This window comes from Drosophila eugracilis, unplaced genomic scaffold, assembly GCF_018153835.1.
Source record: "Drosophila eugracilis isolate 14026-0451.02 unplaced genomic scaffold, ASM1815383v1 contig_75, whole genome shotgun sequence".
NCBI lineage: Eukaryota > Metazoa > Arthropoda > Insecta > Diptera > Drosophilidae > Drosophila > Drosophila eugracilis.
In genome coordinates this window covers 2,032,996-2,051,549 of record NW_024573645.1, presented here as the reverse complement: position 1 = coordinate 2,051,549, position 18,554 = coordinate 2,032,996, and the positions used below count along the sequence as shown (strand labels likewise).

At 42.5% G+C, this 18,554-nt stretch overlaps 5 protein-coding genes across 6 annotated transcripts; 2 read left to right on the top strand and 3 right to left on the bottom strand.

The window, feature by feature from the left end:
• Positions 1-794: 794 nt before the first annotated feature.
• Positions 795-6,098, bottom strand: LOC108117541 (protein polybromo-1). The gene is made up of 4 exons (XM_017230046.2): positions 5,068-6,098; positions 3,420-5,011; positions 1,906-3,358; positions 795-1,845 (listed from the first exon to the last, which is right to left on the bottom strand). Exons 1-4 carry the CDS (start codon positions 6,017-6,019, stop codon positions 884-886), a joined length of 4,959 nt encoding a protein of 1,652 aa, XP_017085535.2. The 5' UTR covers positions 6,020-6,098; the 3' UTR covers positions 795-883.
• A 262-nt stretch (positions 6,099-6,360) lies between these two features.
• LOC108117529 (protein Lilipod) lies at positions 6,361-15,247 on the bottom strand. Of its 2 annotated transcripts, XM_017230027.2 has the most exons (9): positions 14,840-15,247; positions 10,220-10,344; positions 9,969-10,108; positions 9,646-9,876; positions 9,428-9,496; positions 7,868-8,370; positions 7,572-7,803; positions 7,353-7,509; positions 6,361-6,453 (listed from the first exon to the last, which is right to left on the bottom strand). In XM_017230027.2, the coding sequence occupies exons 1-9, from the start codon at positions 14,912-14,914 to the stop codon at positions 6,426-6,428; spliced, it is 1,560 nt and encodes a 519-aa protein (XP_017085516.1). In that variant the 5' UTR covers positions 14,915-15,247; the 3' UTR covers positions 6,361-6,425. The 2 variants fall into 2 exon arrangements, with proteins under 2 accessions (XP_017085516.1, XP_017085515.1); XM_017230026.2 differs by lacking the exon at positions 6,361-6,453 and having other exon boundaries at positions 6,532-7,509; positions 14,840-15,246.
• On the top strand, positions 8,456-9,496 carry LOC108117530 (tetratricopeptide repeat protein 12). Its single transcript, XM_017230028.2, has 3 exons — positions 8,456-8,939; positions 8,994-9,116; positions 9,173-9,496. The coding sequence occupies exons 1-3, from the start codon at positions 8,539-8,541 to the stop codon at positions 9,387-9,389; spliced, it is 741 nt and encodes a 246-aa protein (XP_017085517.1). The 5' UTR covers positions 8,456-8,538; the 3' UTR covers positions 9,390-9,496.
• A 140-nt stretch (positions 15,248-15,387) lies between the features above and the next one.
• Positions 15,388-16,036, top strand: LOC108117531 (complex III assembly factor LYRM7). Its single transcript, XM_017230030.1, has 4 exons — positions 15,388-15,438; positions 15,497-15,640; positions 15,696-15,777; positions 15,847-16,036. Exons 1-4 carry the CDS (start codon positions 15,418-15,420, stop codon positions 16,011-16,013), a joined length of 414 nt encoding a protein of 137 aa, XP_017085519.1. The 5' UTR covers positions 15,388-15,417; the 3' UTR covers positions 16,014-16,036.
• Positions 16,037-16,059: 23 nt separating this feature from the next.
• Positions 16,060-18,180, bottom strand: LOC108117526 (peptidyl-prolyl cis-trans isomerase sig-7). The gene is made up of 2 exons (XM_017230024.2): positions 16,452-18,180; positions 16,060-16,395 (listed from the first exon to the last, which is right to left on the bottom strand). The coding sequence occupies exons 1-2, from the start codon at positions 18,110-18,112 to the stop codon at positions 16,074-16,076; spliced, it is 1,983 nt and encodes a 660-aa protein (XP_017085513.2). The 5' UTR covers positions 18,113-18,180; the 3' UTR covers positions 16,060-16,073.
• Between the last annotated feature and the right edge of the window lie 374 nt (positions 18,181-18,554).

Sequence of the window (18,554 nt, the reverse complement as noted above, 5' to 3'; positions counted from 1 at the left end):
TCGATGGCATATGGAATTTAATTATAGGCTTATGGGAAAAATGAGCGCCACTGAGAGGCACTGAGCACCGCTGAGCAGGCCAATTAGATAAGCACCACAAAATAACTGGGTGACTCTATGCTTGGGAACCGGTTTGTTGTCGTATCGGAGGAGCAAAACAAAACCCACGAAAAATAAACCAAACCTAGCGTTGCCATGACGTCACCGCCACGATAAACTGATAACAAACAACATATGCGAACACAGGGGCGGATACGTGACATTGAGAGGGAATAAACGGTTACAAAACGTTTAAAATTAATTACATACTGTGCTACATGCATACTTTGAATGTGTGGCACTAAAGATTTCATTTATGTCCAATCCGAATAAATGAAAATAATATATATATTTTGGCAAAAAACTCGTTAAAAGTTGTTTTTTAGCCATCCATAAAAAAAAAGAACATTGGTTTCTCCTATTTTCCTCCTCAAGGTGTCCACAGCTAAGTCAATAGTGGTCTGAATATAGAATGTCATATCTCGTTGAGTTTGTTTTATAATTCCTAGTCGAACTGCATAAACAGATTAAGATGTACAAATTTTGGCATTTTTCGAAAAAAAAGGATGATTATTAAAAATGCCGATTTTTTTTCATAAAAATGGTAACGTTTTGACCAGTGCGAAAGTGATGGGCCCAGTCCCTTTCTGTTGTGGGATTTGATTTGACAAAAATATAACCCAAAACCGATAAAATATTGGAACAAAAAATCATAAAAACACTGAAATCGGGCAAAACAAAAAAATGCGGTCTGCTTAGTTAATACAAACATGTTTTGTAATTTGTTTCTTTTGTTTATAAACATGGAACTCGAAACACTTTGGGCTTAAAATATTACGATTAGCTAGTTGCAGCTCCGCCGTATTTGAAGTACGTCGTCGACCATAAAATTGCGAAGGTGGCATAAAGCCTGCACCACATTGCCTTGGTCACGGAGATTTGGTCCGATCCATTGCTCAGGTAGTGGCGCCTTGGCCACGACTTGTGCCGGTGTGACATGCGTTAGTGCCCGCCGCCAGTTGTTGTTACAGGTGGCCACGTTCAAGTGGCTACCCGTGTGCAGGCTTTCTATGTATTTAATGTACGCCTCTGAGTGTATGACGCGAGTGGTACGCGGTGGCACTGTGACGAACATTGGCTCTGGCGGAGGTCCTAAGACGATCTGTTGCTGTTGCAATTGGTGCACATTATGCTGCTGTTGTTGTTGCTGGAGCTGAACTGCCTCGAGATTGCTTGGTGCGCGCGGCGATTGCGCAAGGCTGGGAGGAATGGGAACCGTTGTGGCCAGTGGGGCATTCTTTTGGCGACGCGGCACAAAGTTCTTACTACGATCTGCCATAGACACGGACTTGCCACACTTGCTAAGATGAACTTCGCGCACGTGCTTGATAAGGCGAAGAACATTTGGAAAGGCCTGGATTGATTTCTTTATCCGCGGGCAGTTGCGCCACAGGCAGACATACTCCATCTCTACGCCCGCCTGTGGATGGCGCTGAATATGACCAGTGGCATCAGACATGCAATGTTCCGTGCAATCGCCCAGTTCCTCGAATTGAAAATCGCACTTGTCCCACTGACACTCGAAGGTTAGCACCTGGCCGAAGGCATCCTGTGACATCTGAGGCAAGGGGCTGGCGCTGTTTTGAGCGTCGTCTAACTCACGGCGCATGGCCGCTGTCTCCTCGTTCTGACGGCTGGCCCGATCCTCCCAGCTTTGCTTCACGCTGGCCGGGAGATTCTTCCATTCGGTGCCCACCATGCGGGATATGTCGCCAAAAGTGGCTTCCGGATTACTCTGGCAAATGCCTAAAAAAGAAAATGTTAAATTAATAAATGTTATTCGTACATAGTAAGGTGCCTTCTTACCTTTCCTTACTTCACTAGAGTAGAGAATGTAACCGGTAAGACATTTCTTGGCCGATTTTGCTGCCTTAAATTTGGAGGTCAGTGGTGTGGAGTTCACTGAAGGAGCCGGCGAAGACATTGCCGCAATATCTGAACTTAGCGAGGGAGTATCCCCATCCATTGAATCCTCCAACATGGCTAGCTCGTTCAACTCGTTCTTAACGTCCTTGGAGGGCTTAATAGGAGTTTTAAAATAGAATATCTCATCTTCGGTAACGGCAGGACTATGCTTAAACTTGCGCATATTGCCGGGAGACAGCTTTCGGAGAGCCTTCTTCAGCTCGTCGTAGACGGAGTCACAAATATACACATCGCTTTCCGATATCTCCGTGGGCCGTGAGGTGATAAATTCGGCATATTCAAGGACGGCGCAACGACCCACAATACCCACTACCGGGCTGACCTCTTCGACGGTGCTCAGCAACAGTTCCTGGCGGAAGAATTGCTTTCCCAAGCCAGGAGTCGTCTCGCTGGGGGGGAGCAACCATGGACCCTTAAAGTAGGATTTACCATTTTCCTCCCAGATCTGATGCACCTGAGCCACCGACTGTTTTCCTGTTTGGGTGGCTACATATACGAAGTCCCCAGTTTTTATGGCCCCGCTACAGACCGTGTTGTACTGCTGGTAGTATGTGCTGGTGCTCTCAGAATTTTGCGGTGGATCGCAAGACACATTTGGCTTCTCCTTCTCGACCAGGGTCTCTTGGAGTTTCAGCTCCTCCAGTTCTCCTTTATGCTTCTCCAAACGCTCTTTAAACACGGACATCACTCGCTTTAGCTCCAATGGCTGCTCACGCGGAACAAATTTTACAGAGCTGCCTTCGCGAATCGGCGGCCAGCTTTTCAGCTTCTTAAAACAACGACCATGGATGTTGTAGCGAGATTCGCAGACGAAGACATCCTTTTCGGGCAGTCTGTCCGGCCGCATCTTAATATAATCCTTTATATTCATCACATAGCACATTCCCAGCACCTTGTCCATTGAAATAGTTTGCGAAAGACTGCTCTTGAACACTTCCTTTTCGAGGAACTTTCGAGTGGTTACATGGTAGGTTTCGTGTGGACGCACAAAGATCGAAGCCTGCATTAGCTTCTCGTTAGTAGGAGACGTCCACAGGCGCTCAATGCAGCATATGGAAGGAATCTTGTTTTCCGGCATTTGCACGTACACGTAATCGCCGGGGGAAAATACCTGTTGGTTTATAGTCATGCTCTCCCCCTTGGCGGCGTTGAACTCATCCTTCTCCTTGTCCTGCTCCTGATCCTGTTCTTCCTGTTGCACCTTCTGCTGTCGACTAACCTCTACATCAGCTAGAAGGCGCTCAAGAGTAAAGCTTAGAGCAGGTGAGCTTAGTGTATCCTTGCATAACTCGTCCCGCTTTCGGATGAAGTAGGTTTGCAGTTCGATAGAGTCCTGAAAGAATATGGTTTATGGTTATTATAGAATTTCATTTATGATATGTTTGTCTACCCACCTGAAAAATATCTGAATCTGTGCGCGATAATTTTCTTGCACGCTCCAAACAGGCGAATATATCCTCCTGGTATATATCAAGCCGCTTGTAAGCTCCCTTGTCCAACCTTCGCTTCACAAGATCTAGTGATATGCCGCGCACCTTGGGTCCTTCACCTATCTCATCGTACTCAGGCAGTTCAGCCAGGGAATCGGAGTAGCAACGACCCTCTTCGTCCTGGTGATTGTAAAGAGTAGTGAACAGGGAAAGGAATAGTTCCTGAACAGCCAGAGGAACATCAGGAAGTGAATCGCGCTCGGTGCGTAGCTGTTGCTTCAGCTGCAGTGTCAACTGCTGTAGAACCAGAGCGTCTTTGTATATCTGCGAGTCTGGTTCGTTGTATTTGCAGGCATTCTCCAACATCAGCAGAAAATCAGCAGCCAAGTCATCTAAACTCTCGTAAGCGCCCTGTTTTAGTTTTTGAGCTATCCGGTCCATGTCAATTGGTTCTTTAATGATGTCATAGTAGTCCGGATATTCGTTCTTTGACGGCAGTTTGGTAAATATCAGCGATAGCTGCCTCTTGCCCTTCGGTTCCTGATACTCCTTTACAGTTTCATAGAACTGCCACAGGCGATCAGTGATCAGAGCTGTTTTTAACTTCCTGCCCACTTTGTTGTACTTTTGCTGGGTTTTTTTGCCCTCTGACAGACCTGGAAACTCCTTGAGCTTTTCGTTAAGGGCTCGTTCCAAGATGTTAGCGTCCTCGTATATGTTAGAACCTTCCTCGTTATACTGCCGGCAATTGGAAAACATAAGTCGGTAGTCGGATACCACGTCCTCTACGGCGGCATAACGATCGGTGCGTATGTTGTGCTCAATGGTGTTCATGTCAATAGGATTCTGGATGATATCGTAGTAGTCCGGATAAATCTTACGTGGCGGCTTCTCCATAAACATCTCGATAGGTCGCCGATTCCCCAAAGAATAGTCCACCAGATATTTTTGTATGCTTAGAATCTTCTTCTTAATTGCCGCATTAATGGCAATACGATTGGATTTGGGTGAGTTCGAGTTGTTTGGCGTATGGGAGGCATTCGAGTTGGAATTAGAGTTGATACGCGGCCTGCCCGGTTTGCGCTTTTCCGGCTGCGAGCTAGGCGTAAATACCTCTGCGTCCATCTCGTCTGCTTCTTCCTCATCTAGATCGCTACCCTCCTCCAGGGATTCCTCCACTAGCTTTGCGTTCATAAGCTTTAGCATTTTCAAAGCATCTTTGTGTGTGCGATGGGAAAGCGGAAACGCCTTTTTGGCATTGTCCAGCATGAGATACAAATCGGCCGTGAGATCACTGATGTTCGCATAGTCTCCCTTCTTCAGCTTTGTGTGGATCTGGCTCATGGATATCGGTCGTTTGATTAACTCAAAGTATTCCGGATGAAAGCGGCGCACTGGCAGTTTCCAAAGGGAGTTGCCCAAAGGGGGACCAGTCACACCAGGATGCTCTGAAGTTCCTGGTGCGTTATATAAATGATCGAATAATGCCCACATGGGTCCCTCTCCCTTTTTGCTAGTCTCCTCGTCGTCCGAGCTGTCTACCTCTTCTTTTAGTGCTAGAAAAAGTAAACATGTAGAATAGGGTAAACATTCTTAAAGCTGTAATCCTTACCCGCAATTGCCGCACTCGAAAGACTTTTGATCCTCTTAGCGAGCTTGCCCTTGCCCGTCTCTAGCTCAATACGCCTCTGCGTAAAGATGCGTTTTAGGGCCTTGGCGTCCTTGTAGATCTGAGAACCGGGTTCATTGAATAGGCATGCGTTCTTCGTCATCTGCAGCAAATCCCGCTCCATCTCCACTAGCGAGGAGTATGCGTTCATTTGGATTTTGGTCGCAATCAGCCGCAGATCAATGGGATGCTCAATGACATCATAGTAGTCAGGGTAGATCTTCTTTGAGGGAAGCAATTGAAACATACGGTGCATGGCCCGGTCGCCCACAGGATCTGAGGCAGTCATAACTGAGGCGAAGAGCTCCTCGTACTGATTGTACTCGTCATCAGCTGCTCCGTCGCCACCCGGTTCCGTGCTGGTAGTCATGCGGCGCACCTGCCGCGAAATGCGTCGAGCACGCGGCTCCTCCTCCGCTAATCCGTTGGCCTCCATGATACGCTGCCTCTGCGACTGGATTTGCTGCCACAAGGATACCGCATCTTGATACTCGAAGCTGTCGGATTTATAAAAAGCCTTCGCATTCCCAATGAGTAGCTCCAGGTCTGCCATTAGATCATCCAGATCGTCGTATGAGTCTGTTTTCAGTTTCTGCTGCACCTTGAGCAGATCGATGGGATTCACCACCACGTCATAGTAGGAAGGCTCCTGCCGACGCTTCGGAACCCGAATAAAAGTGTCACAAAGCATGGATCCATCCTCCTTCTTGATATTTCTAATGGAATCGTACAACTGCTGGCATAGTTCTGTGGGATCGAGACGGCGCTTTTTTCGCGCCGATTGTGTCGTTGTCTGCTGCACCGGCGACTGCTCGGGCGTCGAGTCGTCTAGCTGCAACGGATCCTCGTCCTGTCGACTGGATATGCTGCTCGCCCGTCTCTTGCGGCTCAGCATCGCTTTATTCTTGCGTTTAATTCAATTAAAATCTAATAATCTGACAATAAGACGCCACCACACCACACAAAAAATGCTACAAAAATGGAGATGAGCGAAAAACTAGAGATGGGCACAATGTGCGATAGTTGCCGGTCTATATATCGTTCGATGGCCGTCACTAGTGTGGTGAGTTATCGCAATAGAATTGGCGAGTGGTGAAAAAGAATTTTAAAGTGTTAAATAAGTTTTGTATTTTGTTTTATTGTAATTTGAAGTTTTTAAATAAACATCATGAAAATATTATTACTTAAACTCTTTATTTATTCTTATAGCTTCTTTTATCTTGTATTTTAAGTCAGTAAATCACAGCAACATTGTAGGTAGTTTCCTTCAACACTGAAGCCTATCCTCAGTGCTGAGGCATTCAAGCCAAAAGGAAGAGCGAAGTTAAACTGAAATAAAAGTAAAACGAGATAATCTTTCAGTAAAACGGCAGGAAAGCAATAGCGCGTAAGTAAAAAGCCATGAAATGCTTGTTAATTTAGTAAAATGCTTTGTTTATTATATTTTATCACATAAGTTTTAGACGCTTGTTATTGTGTGATCATGTGAATATTGGGTTACAGATTTGAGTATGCAGTAAAATGAAATGAAGGCGCCTTAGTCGATGCGCTACTTAAGGAACATTGTTAAAATCTTATATAATAAACTCGAAAATACATTGATAAATAGCGAAAAACATGTATGAAATGGGATTCAACACTTGACTTGGAACGACAAGAAATTGAGTGAAATACATGAAACTCTAGTCTACGTCTACTGCAAACGGTTGACTGTGGCTTATGTTGCACTATAGCATTCTCTATTTACACGTTAATTATTGGCGAGATTTCTGCGTATACATATATCTTGGTACACAAGTGCCACAGATTAACTGGCGGCATGGTGATATGCTGGTCCCCTTGGAGGACTCTGTATATAAAGTACAACAATTAAGCACAACAGTTAACAGCGCAACATTTAAATATTAGTATCAGTTCTGCACAACTAAACGTGATCATATAACATATGTAAAGGTATATTATATATGTTTCAGCTGCCCATCTCCCATGGTTTGCTTATTTCTCAACAGTTCATTTCGTTTGCCTTGCGACTAGCGGTGGTATTGCGACTGCTCTTACGACTAAGATTACGATACTTGGTATAGAAACTTGTTAGGCTCTTTAGCGGCGACTCGACAAGGCATCTCACTAGATGTTGGTGTACATAAAACGCATTGTCGTGTCGCTTGCGCCAATATCAGTTGATGAAGCTCATGTAGTTAGTAAAGAGCACATAGTTCTCCACTAACCGGGCTCTGAGTTCCCGGCGCACAGTGGCCGTGAACTTGTTGGCCAGACACAGGGCCGTTGTGGTTCCAAAAACCAAATTGTAGAGCAGTACAATTTGGAAGTTGCCAAGCCACTCGATGGCCCCAAAGTCGCCCAGCAGGTCAAAGTTCGTGATGCCTAAAAGGAACACAACATTTATTTTAAAATATATATTACATAAGTAATTTGTTACTGCTTACCTATGATCCTGCTGAGAAGCGGCAGCGCCGAGGACAAAACCAGCATGAAGCCACAGTTTAGCATTAGTTGTGGCAGTGATGTCTGGCGCCGCTTGGGGCAGACGTTTCGCATGAAGGGCATGCTGTAGAAGCCCACTACTGAGGTGGCGCCCAAGTAGAATATTAGACAAACCTCCAGGCCGGCACCAAATGGCCCCAGCTTCGAGAGCGATGAGATGCCCAACGTAAATTGCTAAATATAAATAACGAAATTAATACTCTATCATTTACAAAACTCTAAAATTTATTAAACTTACTCTAGTGCTAAGCGGAAGTGCCTTGATGCCTATAAGCAGCTCCAGGGTGTTCTGCACCACCAACAGAATGGTGACACCTGTGCAAAAGAGCAGCAACAGCATGGCCAGCGGATAGACAAAGGTTCTCTGAAAGGTGCTAGACTTGCGCAGCTTGTCCAGTTCCTTGCGCTCAGAATCCAGCACTCTCAGTCTCTCGTTAAGCTCACCCACGTCAGAGCCCATCGCCTTGCGCTGGTAGAGATGTGCCTGCGACTGCTGTAACAGCGGCTGCGGAAAGAAGGTGCGGCCACGTCCCGGTCCAATCCCATTTCCCAGTCGACCGCCGTTGGCAGCATCTGAGATGCTAACATTATGCAGCTCGATGTGGGCCAGCTTTCGCTTCACACTTGCCTCCTCCATGTAGAAGGCGCTGAACTCCTCGTTAACGTCGCGCAGCAGCATGGGTCGCACCAGCACCTGGTTAACAACGCCAAACAGACGCACAAAGCCGTAGGGGGTGCAAACTGCAAGCAAACAAGAGAATTTCCATGGTTACTACATTTAAATTTAAAACTAGTTTCTGTTTCTATGACATCTTAGTAAACTTAGAACTACTAGTCTTTTCTAAACAGTCAGAGCCTAATCATTCCAGCCAGTAACTCGACTACATTTGTATCTTTTAAACCATTAAAATGGCAAGTGAAGAAGGTAAAGATATCGACCAACTCAAGGCAACTTTCCAGAACTGCAATTTGAACACCAAGGATGTCGATGATTTCGCTGAATTTGAGGCTACTCTTGCAAAGATCGATAGTATATTGAAAAATGAAAAGCCTCTTGAAGACGATGCAGCGGAAGGCGCAGTTGGTGGTGTCAAGGAGAAAATCAACTTTGACAACCTGGACGTGGATAATGTCCGTCTCAAGGTGCGCCAAAATCGCACATTGATCAATAAGAAATCTACTGAGGAGGAGACTGAGAAGAACATCAAGACCATGAACCAGCAGAGTTTTATGGAACAAGTGGAGCGGGATGCTAATGATCGTGCAGAGGCACGTGCCAAAGCCGAGTATGAGGCTGAGTCACAAAGAATGTAAGTACAGTGGATTTCTAAACTTATTGTTATTAAATATAAAATTCTTTTTAGCCAGGGAAACGAAGCTTTTCGCGATCAAAAATACGAAAAAGCCATTCTACACTACGGCAAGGCTATTATAAAAATCAAGGATAGCGCTATTACGTACAACAACCGTGCCTTGTGCTATATCAAGTGAGTTTTTAGAGATAAAGAATACCACAAATGTGTCCAATTATTCTATTTTACAGACTCCGAAACTACAAACGCGCTCTCCAGGATTGCCAGTACGTGCTAGAGAAGCTGGAAAAGTCCAATCTGCGTGCCTTGCTTTACCAGGCCAATGCTTATAAGCGCTTGAAACAAGACGACAAGTTTGAGGAGAGCGTGGCCCAGGCACGTGAACATAATCCTAAACAGCTGGCCTACATTGACAAGTTCATTAAGCAGTTGGAGGACGAGGCTTAAAACATTTTCATTAAGTTAGTTATACATATTATACTTACTCAGCATCAGCATCACGCCCAGAAAAGAGACACAGGAATAAAGAAACGGCAGGTGAACACTGCCTAAATCTGTGAAGCATAAAAAGCGGAAATTAGAAATGCATTGTAAACTATAACCAAACCCATTTCGGGGATGGGCTTGTCACGGGCTGGGAATCGCAATTGACATTGAAATTGCTCTCTTCCGCAGACGTACATATAGTATTACCATTACTCACTTAGAAACCAAAAGAATTGAAACTTTTCAATGCCAAAGACTGCACTTAGGACAGCAGTTAGTACCAGGACAATAACGGCCATCAGCATGAATACTGTAAAGGTTTCGTAGACGCGCGGCAGAATGCCCTTCTTGTGGCCCACGAATCCCGTGGACTCGGAGAACAAATAAACGAATGGCAGGAAGATGAACAGTGACAGATTGGAGAACAGAAATACATGGTTCCACAGTCCTATTTAGGAATAAAATACATGGATTAAAAGGAAGTTTCTTTGATAGAAAAATTCAATGTAAGGGGGAAGTGCCCCTTTGCTAAGTACTTACCTTGTATAAGGGAACTGTTTAGCCATTTCACATAGTAACTGTTGGGATACAAGAGCAGCACCTCGTTGCTGGCTATAGAAACGGGCAGCAGCATGGCAGCCCCTTCGGCAACGGCCAGTGTGAATGTGCATAGCCAAAAGCTGTGGGGTTGTGTGTAAACAAAAAATAAACCATTCATTACTGCGAATGTGCAACTCAAGTGACTCGGCAATTAGCAGCGGTACAGGTTGTTGACCACTGGAATACCTTACCTTATGCGATAGACCAGCACCTCATCCTCGTCATTCGAATAGAGATCGTCACGGTCGCGGCGCCGAAAACGTGAGACAACCACATAAGAGCTGAAGTACAGCAAGATGATCAGTAGCAGGAATATCTGAAAAGAAGCCACAACAAGTTAGCTAAGAATAAGCTTTATTTATCGGAGAAGCAATCTTTAAGTTGAAGAGAAACACCTGCATCTTGGGTATTACCCATTTGCTTTGTTTTAATACAGCTACACAGAAATGTGCGTTTTTTAATTAAGTTGAGTTATTTGATTACTTTTTTGCGTCATTTTTGAGGGATTTTATATTCCTCTATTTACTTAGCTGCTTTTACGAAATGAATATTGAAACCAAGGTAAATATAGACGTGTTGGTTTTAATTTTTCTTGCCAAAAATTTAATTCAATACCCCTGTACCCCTGCAACTGATGCTTTGTTATGTTTTATTGTTGGTTTCATAACACATTTCCCCACATTTTCTTGTGTTTAAACAAATGTCAAAAAGTAAACAGAGACACCCACGCATTACTTTTTCCTTTGTTTTATAAATATTTCTGATTCTGTTTGCAACCAACTGTGTGTATATTAGCTACAAACATTTTCAAAAGACTAAATTAGAAAGATCTGTATTAATTTAGCTGCGCTGATAGTTTTATGTGATTCAATGAAGTGTCAAAGTCTGGGAATTCAAGTGCTTCAGGGTCTTATCTCCAAAACTATTGCCACAATGATTTCAACCTTTTGTGTGTAGACGACGACAAGGGTACATATGTTTTCAGTTTCCGGTTGAATGTATTTTTAAAATAAGTTCTATTGAATTAAGAACATGCCTCTTAATAAAACCATTGAAAGTACTTACAACCTGTGAAAATATATCACCATAAACACAAAGCAATCAATGATTAATTATGACCACCAATTGAGCCCATATAGCTACTTTTCGTCTGCGTGCAAAGGTCAAATAGAAATCTTATCAGTGGCCGACGACAAAACCCGAAACATTTGATAGCAACTACACCGATAGCGGTCATTTAAAGCCCAATGAATGTCAGCAACTCAAACACTATATGATTATCCGGCCACTTGATTGTTAAACGAAATCTGAATCTGCATCGGTGATTATCCAAACATTGGACCCACGAACTGTTGGTCATCTATATATTTATGGCCACGAAATAGATGCCAATCATATGGCACACGTCATATCTGCGCTGTTGTGGTTATGTGAAAACCGAAAACAAAACAAAGCACAAATAGATAGTCACACAAAAGTCTAGGCACACAAATAAATCATTAACTAAAGATACTTTTCATGTTCTAGCTGACGAAAAAAAAAAGTAGAGAGAGAAATAAACAATTAATTTATACTCACGTCCCTGCTTTGTTTTGTTATTCTTTGTTTGGTATTCGAGATTTTTTCACTGGTATCTGTGAGGTACTCTTAAGCGTTATACAACGCGAATTTCAATTAACTTTTAACTTCATTCTGCCTGCATTTGATCAGATCAATTAAATCAAATTATCTTTATCTTTCATTTTAAAACTCCAATCTTTTATCTTGCTACTTTAAGTGACCTTATTTAAGCTCTTTATATATCCTTGTCAATATTTAAACAGTTTTCTTTGCCAGTCCGCCAGAAATATTGTTAAATATTTAAAATTAAATATAGAGACGTAAATCGCTCGCTATCAACAGTGTGCGGTGGCGTTGTTTATTTTTAGAATCCCAGTGTAGATCGTGGAAAAATGTATACACTCGAAGTCAAAACTGGAAGGTTATAAGAAAACTATCTGGACATTCCGACATGTTAAAGCTAAAAGAGTTTTTATTGGAAATTTAATGATTGTATGGTGAGGTTTTAATTTGTCATTAAACTCTTATATAAGTACATTTAATTTGACCTGCTTTCTGTCCTTCTGTTATGAAATGCACTGTACTTTATAGACTGTGACGTGTTGAACTTGAAATACGTAGTCGACGAATACCAAGTGATATGAGCATCTTAGTACCTATAGTATATATGTATGTGCATCAGGAATTCTTGAATGACAACAAATTGAAGCCAGCGATCTTCAAGCTTAGTTTAGTGCTTGTAAGCTGGGAAAACGTGCAAGTGCACTGTGCAACAAGCCGCATTTGTCACGCTCCAAACGATTTGGCCAAACTAAACGATCTCTTGCCTCGGAATTAGCCGCACTGAGATATCGTCGTAGGTGAACAGCGGCGAGTCAATGACTTGACATGAACTCGTGGGGGATACAACAACACGCCCATTAAATGTGGACGACGACGACGACTTGGCTAAATATAGCAGCAACGCCCAAAATGCACCAAGAAGCAGGCGAAAACGACGACATAGTGGCCAAAAGGAGGAGGCGGGAGGTTTCCCCGTCGGACGGGTTTTGGCTTGTTTTCTAGACAACTTTGCCGGTGAATGGGCTGCAAAATATTTATATTTTTTCTATACCCAATAGTTGTACGGAACTGGGGTATATTGGATGGTTTAAGCTTAACTTATTGATAAAGTTTAATAGTTCCCCTTTAACATGAACATTTATAAACATAAGTCTACTATTGTCTACTATTTTTGTGTTTCACTTCAAAAGTCTGAATAAGTTTTTAAACCTTCTTAGAATAGAAGCAACTGTCTGAACCGAAGTCAGACACTAGATATGAGTCGCCCCAATTGTTTTAATTACTCGAAGTGAAATGTGTTTTCTAACGAGGGCGTTGGGAAATAGAGGAACTGCATTAACCGGGCTTTTGACTCTGTTTGTCTTGATAAAGACTCTATAGAAAATAACTTAGAACATAAGTCTAGTGTTACATAACCAGTACTCAAGTAATTTTCCCCATTCTGCAATCACAACCTCCCTTAGCTAGTAGTGGTTTTGGTTTTAGATTCCTGAATAATTTATAAGTGCTTTGGCTTGTTTACATTTAAATACATATTATATGGATTCGCATTGGGCGGATCCCACAACGTCACGTACTCGGGCGGTTGACCCACATTCGACGACGAATTATTCAATTTTCGGCACTGCGACGCGATGCAACCAGAACCAACTAACAGAACCGGTTTCCATTTCCTGGACCAGTTCCACAGTTCCACTAAGCCAAACCATCCTATACAGAGTGTTTTTCAATAGAAGAAATGTGTATTTATAGAGGGAAAAGTCACCGGTGGCAAACACAAAGGAAAAAAAAACAACCTATGCAAGCTCAAACAGTTTCAATTGTATTTAACGCCTTGTCTGCCATTGTTTAAACAAAATCCAACAGCTGGTCGCGACAGCAGACACTTTCAAAGTCCCAGACGAAATAGAATCGTGACCACTAGCCGTGCACTTGAAATTTGGTCTACAAATGTAGTCTGGTCTACACTTTACCAAATGTTTTCACAAAAGGAAATTAATGCCTTGCGCAATCTAATGAATATTTCTGTTTTTATATGCTGCACTTTGTTGTTTACATAAATCTCTGGTTTCGGTTATTACACGCCCAAAAAATTTCTATAAATAGTAGCTCAAGTGAAACACTTTCACTTGTTGCTTTTTTTTTCTTTCAACCGTTTAATTTTCGATTTGCCTTGTAAGTTCTGACCGCTGAACTCTTCTTTAGTGTATTTTATGGTAATTGGTATGGATTAAATGAAGTTCATTGTTTAACCTATCGATTTTTTTTACTTCTAGTTTCCCTCTCATTCTTCTAATATCAAATCAATACATTAACTTTAGTAGGAATCAATATAGCATTGGAAGCTCTATGGACCAATTAACTTGAGTGTTTTATTGTTAAAACTGATGTAATGTGATCTGTAGTAGGAGGGCGCAGACTGCACCTGATTCTTACATTATCTTATATCTTTATGTACATTGCACCGATAAGGACTTAGTCACCATTGTTTTAAGAACCTTTGTAGTTAAGTTTTTGTTATTAGATTTATCTTTATAAATATGCCATATAAATATATTTTCGTTTATTAAATTATGATTATCGTAGAAATTATATCTTTTAATGATTAATTAGCTGAATAAAACAATTTTATCAACTGAGTAACCGATAGTTTGTATGCTGTACATGCGATTAAATTTAAATTTAAAACTCACTCCCTCTTTAATTTACTTTAACTATCTATCATTTTTACCAATCTTCGAATCTTCGATTATGTTTTAACTTTCTGATTAACAACAGGTGTCCGTGTGGGTATCTTTTCGTGTGTCTGCGTGATAATTTTCGCAACCCAAATAGAAAGTGCAAGAAGAGAGTGGACGGTCGCTATCGCCTCCACTTCCTCCCCCGATATTTATATACATATACAAAACCCAAACGCAGGCGCTAAAAATGCTGACTAGTGTAGTTCGAAACCGATAAGAAAACCATAAACAAATAAATTTCTTGAGACGTCCAGCTGAACTGTTTTTATTAAATGGCAAAGTGTTTGTAATGTAATTCAAGAACATATTAAGCCAAGCCACATGTACAGTTAGAAGAATAACAAAGGGACAGCTGCGCCCTGATTTGTTGTTGTTTTTGGTTAGGTAGTGGGGTGGAAAGTTAGGTGGAAAGGGGATGAAGATAGAACAAAAATAAGAGCCACTTACAATGTGCTCGCGTACTGTATTGTGGAACAATTGCAGCTTCAGATCCGTGACCTCCTCTTCCTCCTCATCATCCATGCCCACAAAAAAAGTGGACAATTTATCGCTGGTAGCCAGTTTTCCTGTTTTTTTTTTTCAACTAAAGCACGATTCACTTAAAAATTTAACATATATTTTTGACAGTCGCCAGGCAGGGGAATTCCTATGGGAAATTTCCCTCAAAAACTAGAACTCTTGGGGGGCTTATTTCCTAAATTAAAAACTTTGAGGCGCCACACTGCCTGGTTTCGCACGGTAATTGCGATTCAATTAGTTATCTATTTGCTGCCGCATTTCGTTCTGTCGCGATTTGCACTAGCCACTACTTTTCTACAGTTACCCGCCGACTTACGACCGAAACGTTAAAAAATTTCTATAAACTGGCATCAGAGTGACCATCTCATATAGTGGTGGGAAAAAGACGATAAGTCAATAGAAATCGATGTTAAAAGAAATTCCAATAAATATAAAAATATACTTTAAAAAAATACCGGCAAGCGGCAGTCCGGCAACATTGTCCCTACAGCTGTTACTATACAAAAATGTCCAATTTGCGGCGCCAGGTGAAATAACATTAAATCATAAATACAAAATAAATTTATAATATAATTGATCTTGCAGGTGCTTAGTGCTTTTAAGAAGCTCCATCGCACTCGGCAATATGTATTTCAAGGGGACATTAATGCTCTGGTGGCAGGACGAATAAAAATAAACGAGTCTTTTCTGCAAAACCGCAATGAAACCAGTGAGGATGAGATTCAGAAGGTTTGCTCATATTTTGTAGGTCCTATAATATTTCTTAAAAATTGATACTTTACAGATGATTAAACTTGCGCAGGACGTGGATCTGGAGCTGCGCACCAATGTGATCCAAGCTGAGAAAAAGGAGGATGGTGTTTATGGTCAGTGTGGCATGGGCATTATATAAACGTCAGTTGAAAATTTAATTTTTGGAAATATTGTATTCACAGAACTGAGGATTACACCGGAGACTACGCGCCTGGACAATGTAGTCTTCAATCCCGATGCAGTCATAGAAAAACCGCGCAGACGACGGGGCGATAAGAACACGGATGGCTGCTGCGGGGGAGCAGCGATGGCGGCACTGGAATCCGAGATTCAGGCCCAAAACAAATAAAGCCAAAAAATTTTTTAGTTGAATTTTTGTTTTCATCAAAAACTTAAAAACTTTAAATCTTTATTTCCTATGCTTTTTCTTCTTTGATTTGTGACTGCTTTTCGATTTGTTCTTCTGCTTGGACTTCTTGCTTCTTTTACGCTTGCTGCGCTCGTCTGATGATGAGGAACTGCTGGAGCTGTCCTCAGAACTATCTGAAGATATGGAGTCTGAATCACTCTCGGATTCCGACGAACTTATGCTGGAGTCTGAGCTACTGCTAGCTGCATGTTTTGATTTCTTTCTATCTGGTTTTTTGCTCTTTTCCACTGAAAGTTTGCGCTTCCTCTCAGGACTCGACATTTTGTCTAGTCTGTGTTCATTTCGATCTCTTGATTGCCATCTGTAAAAAGATTTCGGTGTAAGAGATGATAAAGAAACATATTTTAAAAGAATTACCTTCGGTTTGGAGAAACTTTTTGGTTTCTAACTGTTTCCCTATACGAACCACCTCCATTTTCTATGCGCCTTCTCTCTTGAGGGGAGCCGATCCGCCTAGCATCATGGCGATCTCTGAATTGAGGTTGCTTCTTTTCTGTTGGATCTCTGGATCTGGAACGTAGTCTTTCAATGTGATCCCTTGGTTGAGACCGTCTTCTCTCGTGCTGGTCTCTTGACCGCGAACGCCTCCTATATGTTTGCTCTCTAGATCTGGAAGGTCTTCGTTCTGCTATATCCCGTGATCTAGAACGTCTTCTTTGTGTCAGATCCGTTGACCTTGAAGTTCGTTTCTCATCCCGTTTTCTATCGTAATCGTTAAGGCGTTTTCGATCTGAGTTTTTCCTGGTTCGTTCAAGGCCGTGATCTCTTGACCTGGAGTGTCGTCGGTCTCTTTGCTCCCTGGATCCTGAGCCCTTTCTCGCAATCTTTTCATCATCTCTTTCCTTCTGATCTTGGTGCCTCTGTTCCCTCGCTGTTCTTCGCTCTGCAGAGCTCATCCTACTTCTGGGATTGTCAGACCTATTGCGATCTCTGCGGTCCTCCGTTCTGCCCCGGCCGTTGTTGGGTTTTTTGCGATCGTTGTTGTCCCGTAAGTTGTCAAAGTCTAGCCTGCCCTCGTCACCAACAACACCTCTTCCTTTTCCGCGCCAGGTGACTTTCGAAACGGACTGTGAGAAGTCCACATGAATGCGACGATCGTCGATAAGAACATTATCCATTTTAAAATACGCGGCCTCACAAGACTTCTGGTCTTCGAACTCTACGAAGGCATACTGCAGGGAGTCACCCGTTTTGCGATCGCGAATAACCTCGCATCCTTTGACTACACCAAAGCGACTAAAAATTATTTCCAGATCATCGTCTGTGGTAACGGGATTGAGTTTGCAGACGAACAGGACGTTTTCTGGTGGGGCCATGTCCGCATCCGGAAGATCCCCGACAATCTCAAGGATTGTGGCTCGTGCCTTGGCCTCTCGTTCAGCTAGCATCTCCTGTAGCTCCTCCATGGTCATGCCATCCGTGTCATCTATGTCCTCGTCAGCAGCTATGCGTCCATTCTGCAGGCGCTCCGCACTTGGTGACGGTGAACGACTGGGAGCCTGAAGGCCGCGGGGATTGGGATATGGATCTTCCAGCACTACAGTATGCGTAATACGTATATCCTGGTATGGGCGAAAGCTATCGTCCACAATTGCGTCGTTAAGCTTTCGCAGCACTTCATGACCCTCCACGACCTCACCAATAACGCAATGGCTCCCATCCAGTGATGAAAGGTTTTCCCCCAGTGTGAAGAAGAACTGGGAGCCCACCAGATTTTTACCTGCACTAACCAAAGACAGCATTCCTGCGCTGGAATGGTGGATCTTGGGAAGATACTCCGCCTCGAAGAATCGCTTCTGCATACCCTCGACCACTCCCCAAACGGAGCAACCACCATCTCCGGCGCCGCTGGGATCGCCGGTTTGAGCGATGAAACCTTGCTGCACTGTGTGAAAAAGATTGAAGTTGTAGTACTTTAGCCGGCACAGTTTCAGAAAGTTCATGCAAGCGATAGGCCGTTCTCTGGTGAACAGGTCGACAGTAATGTCACCTAGCGTGGTTTCTATCACCACCGACATGGCGAGAAATCAGTAATTATTGTAAAAATTAGCGAATAAACAAGACAGTCCGAGCACAAGAAGGCGGTTTTTAGGGATGGCACCAAATAACTTTCTAGAGATGGGGGTATTTCAAAATATACCACGGGTTGCCATTAGGACTTATAAAACTTTTAAAAATAAAACGATTATTCTGTAGCCGTACTCTAAGATATTTTAGATCAGCACAGTGTCCAAAATACAAATTTAATAAAATCTTTTATATTTCCTTACAGAGTATGTGAGTCTGTTAATTTAATTTTATTATGTAAAAGAAGATCAATAAAATGTTTTTTAATTCAATTTACAAAATATTAAATTTTAAAAGTTATGAATACGATATAATCGATTCGGTGTTTGACCGTTGGTTCGATACTTCAAAAACTTAGTAAGCGCCATTTTCGATTGACATATCGATATTTGT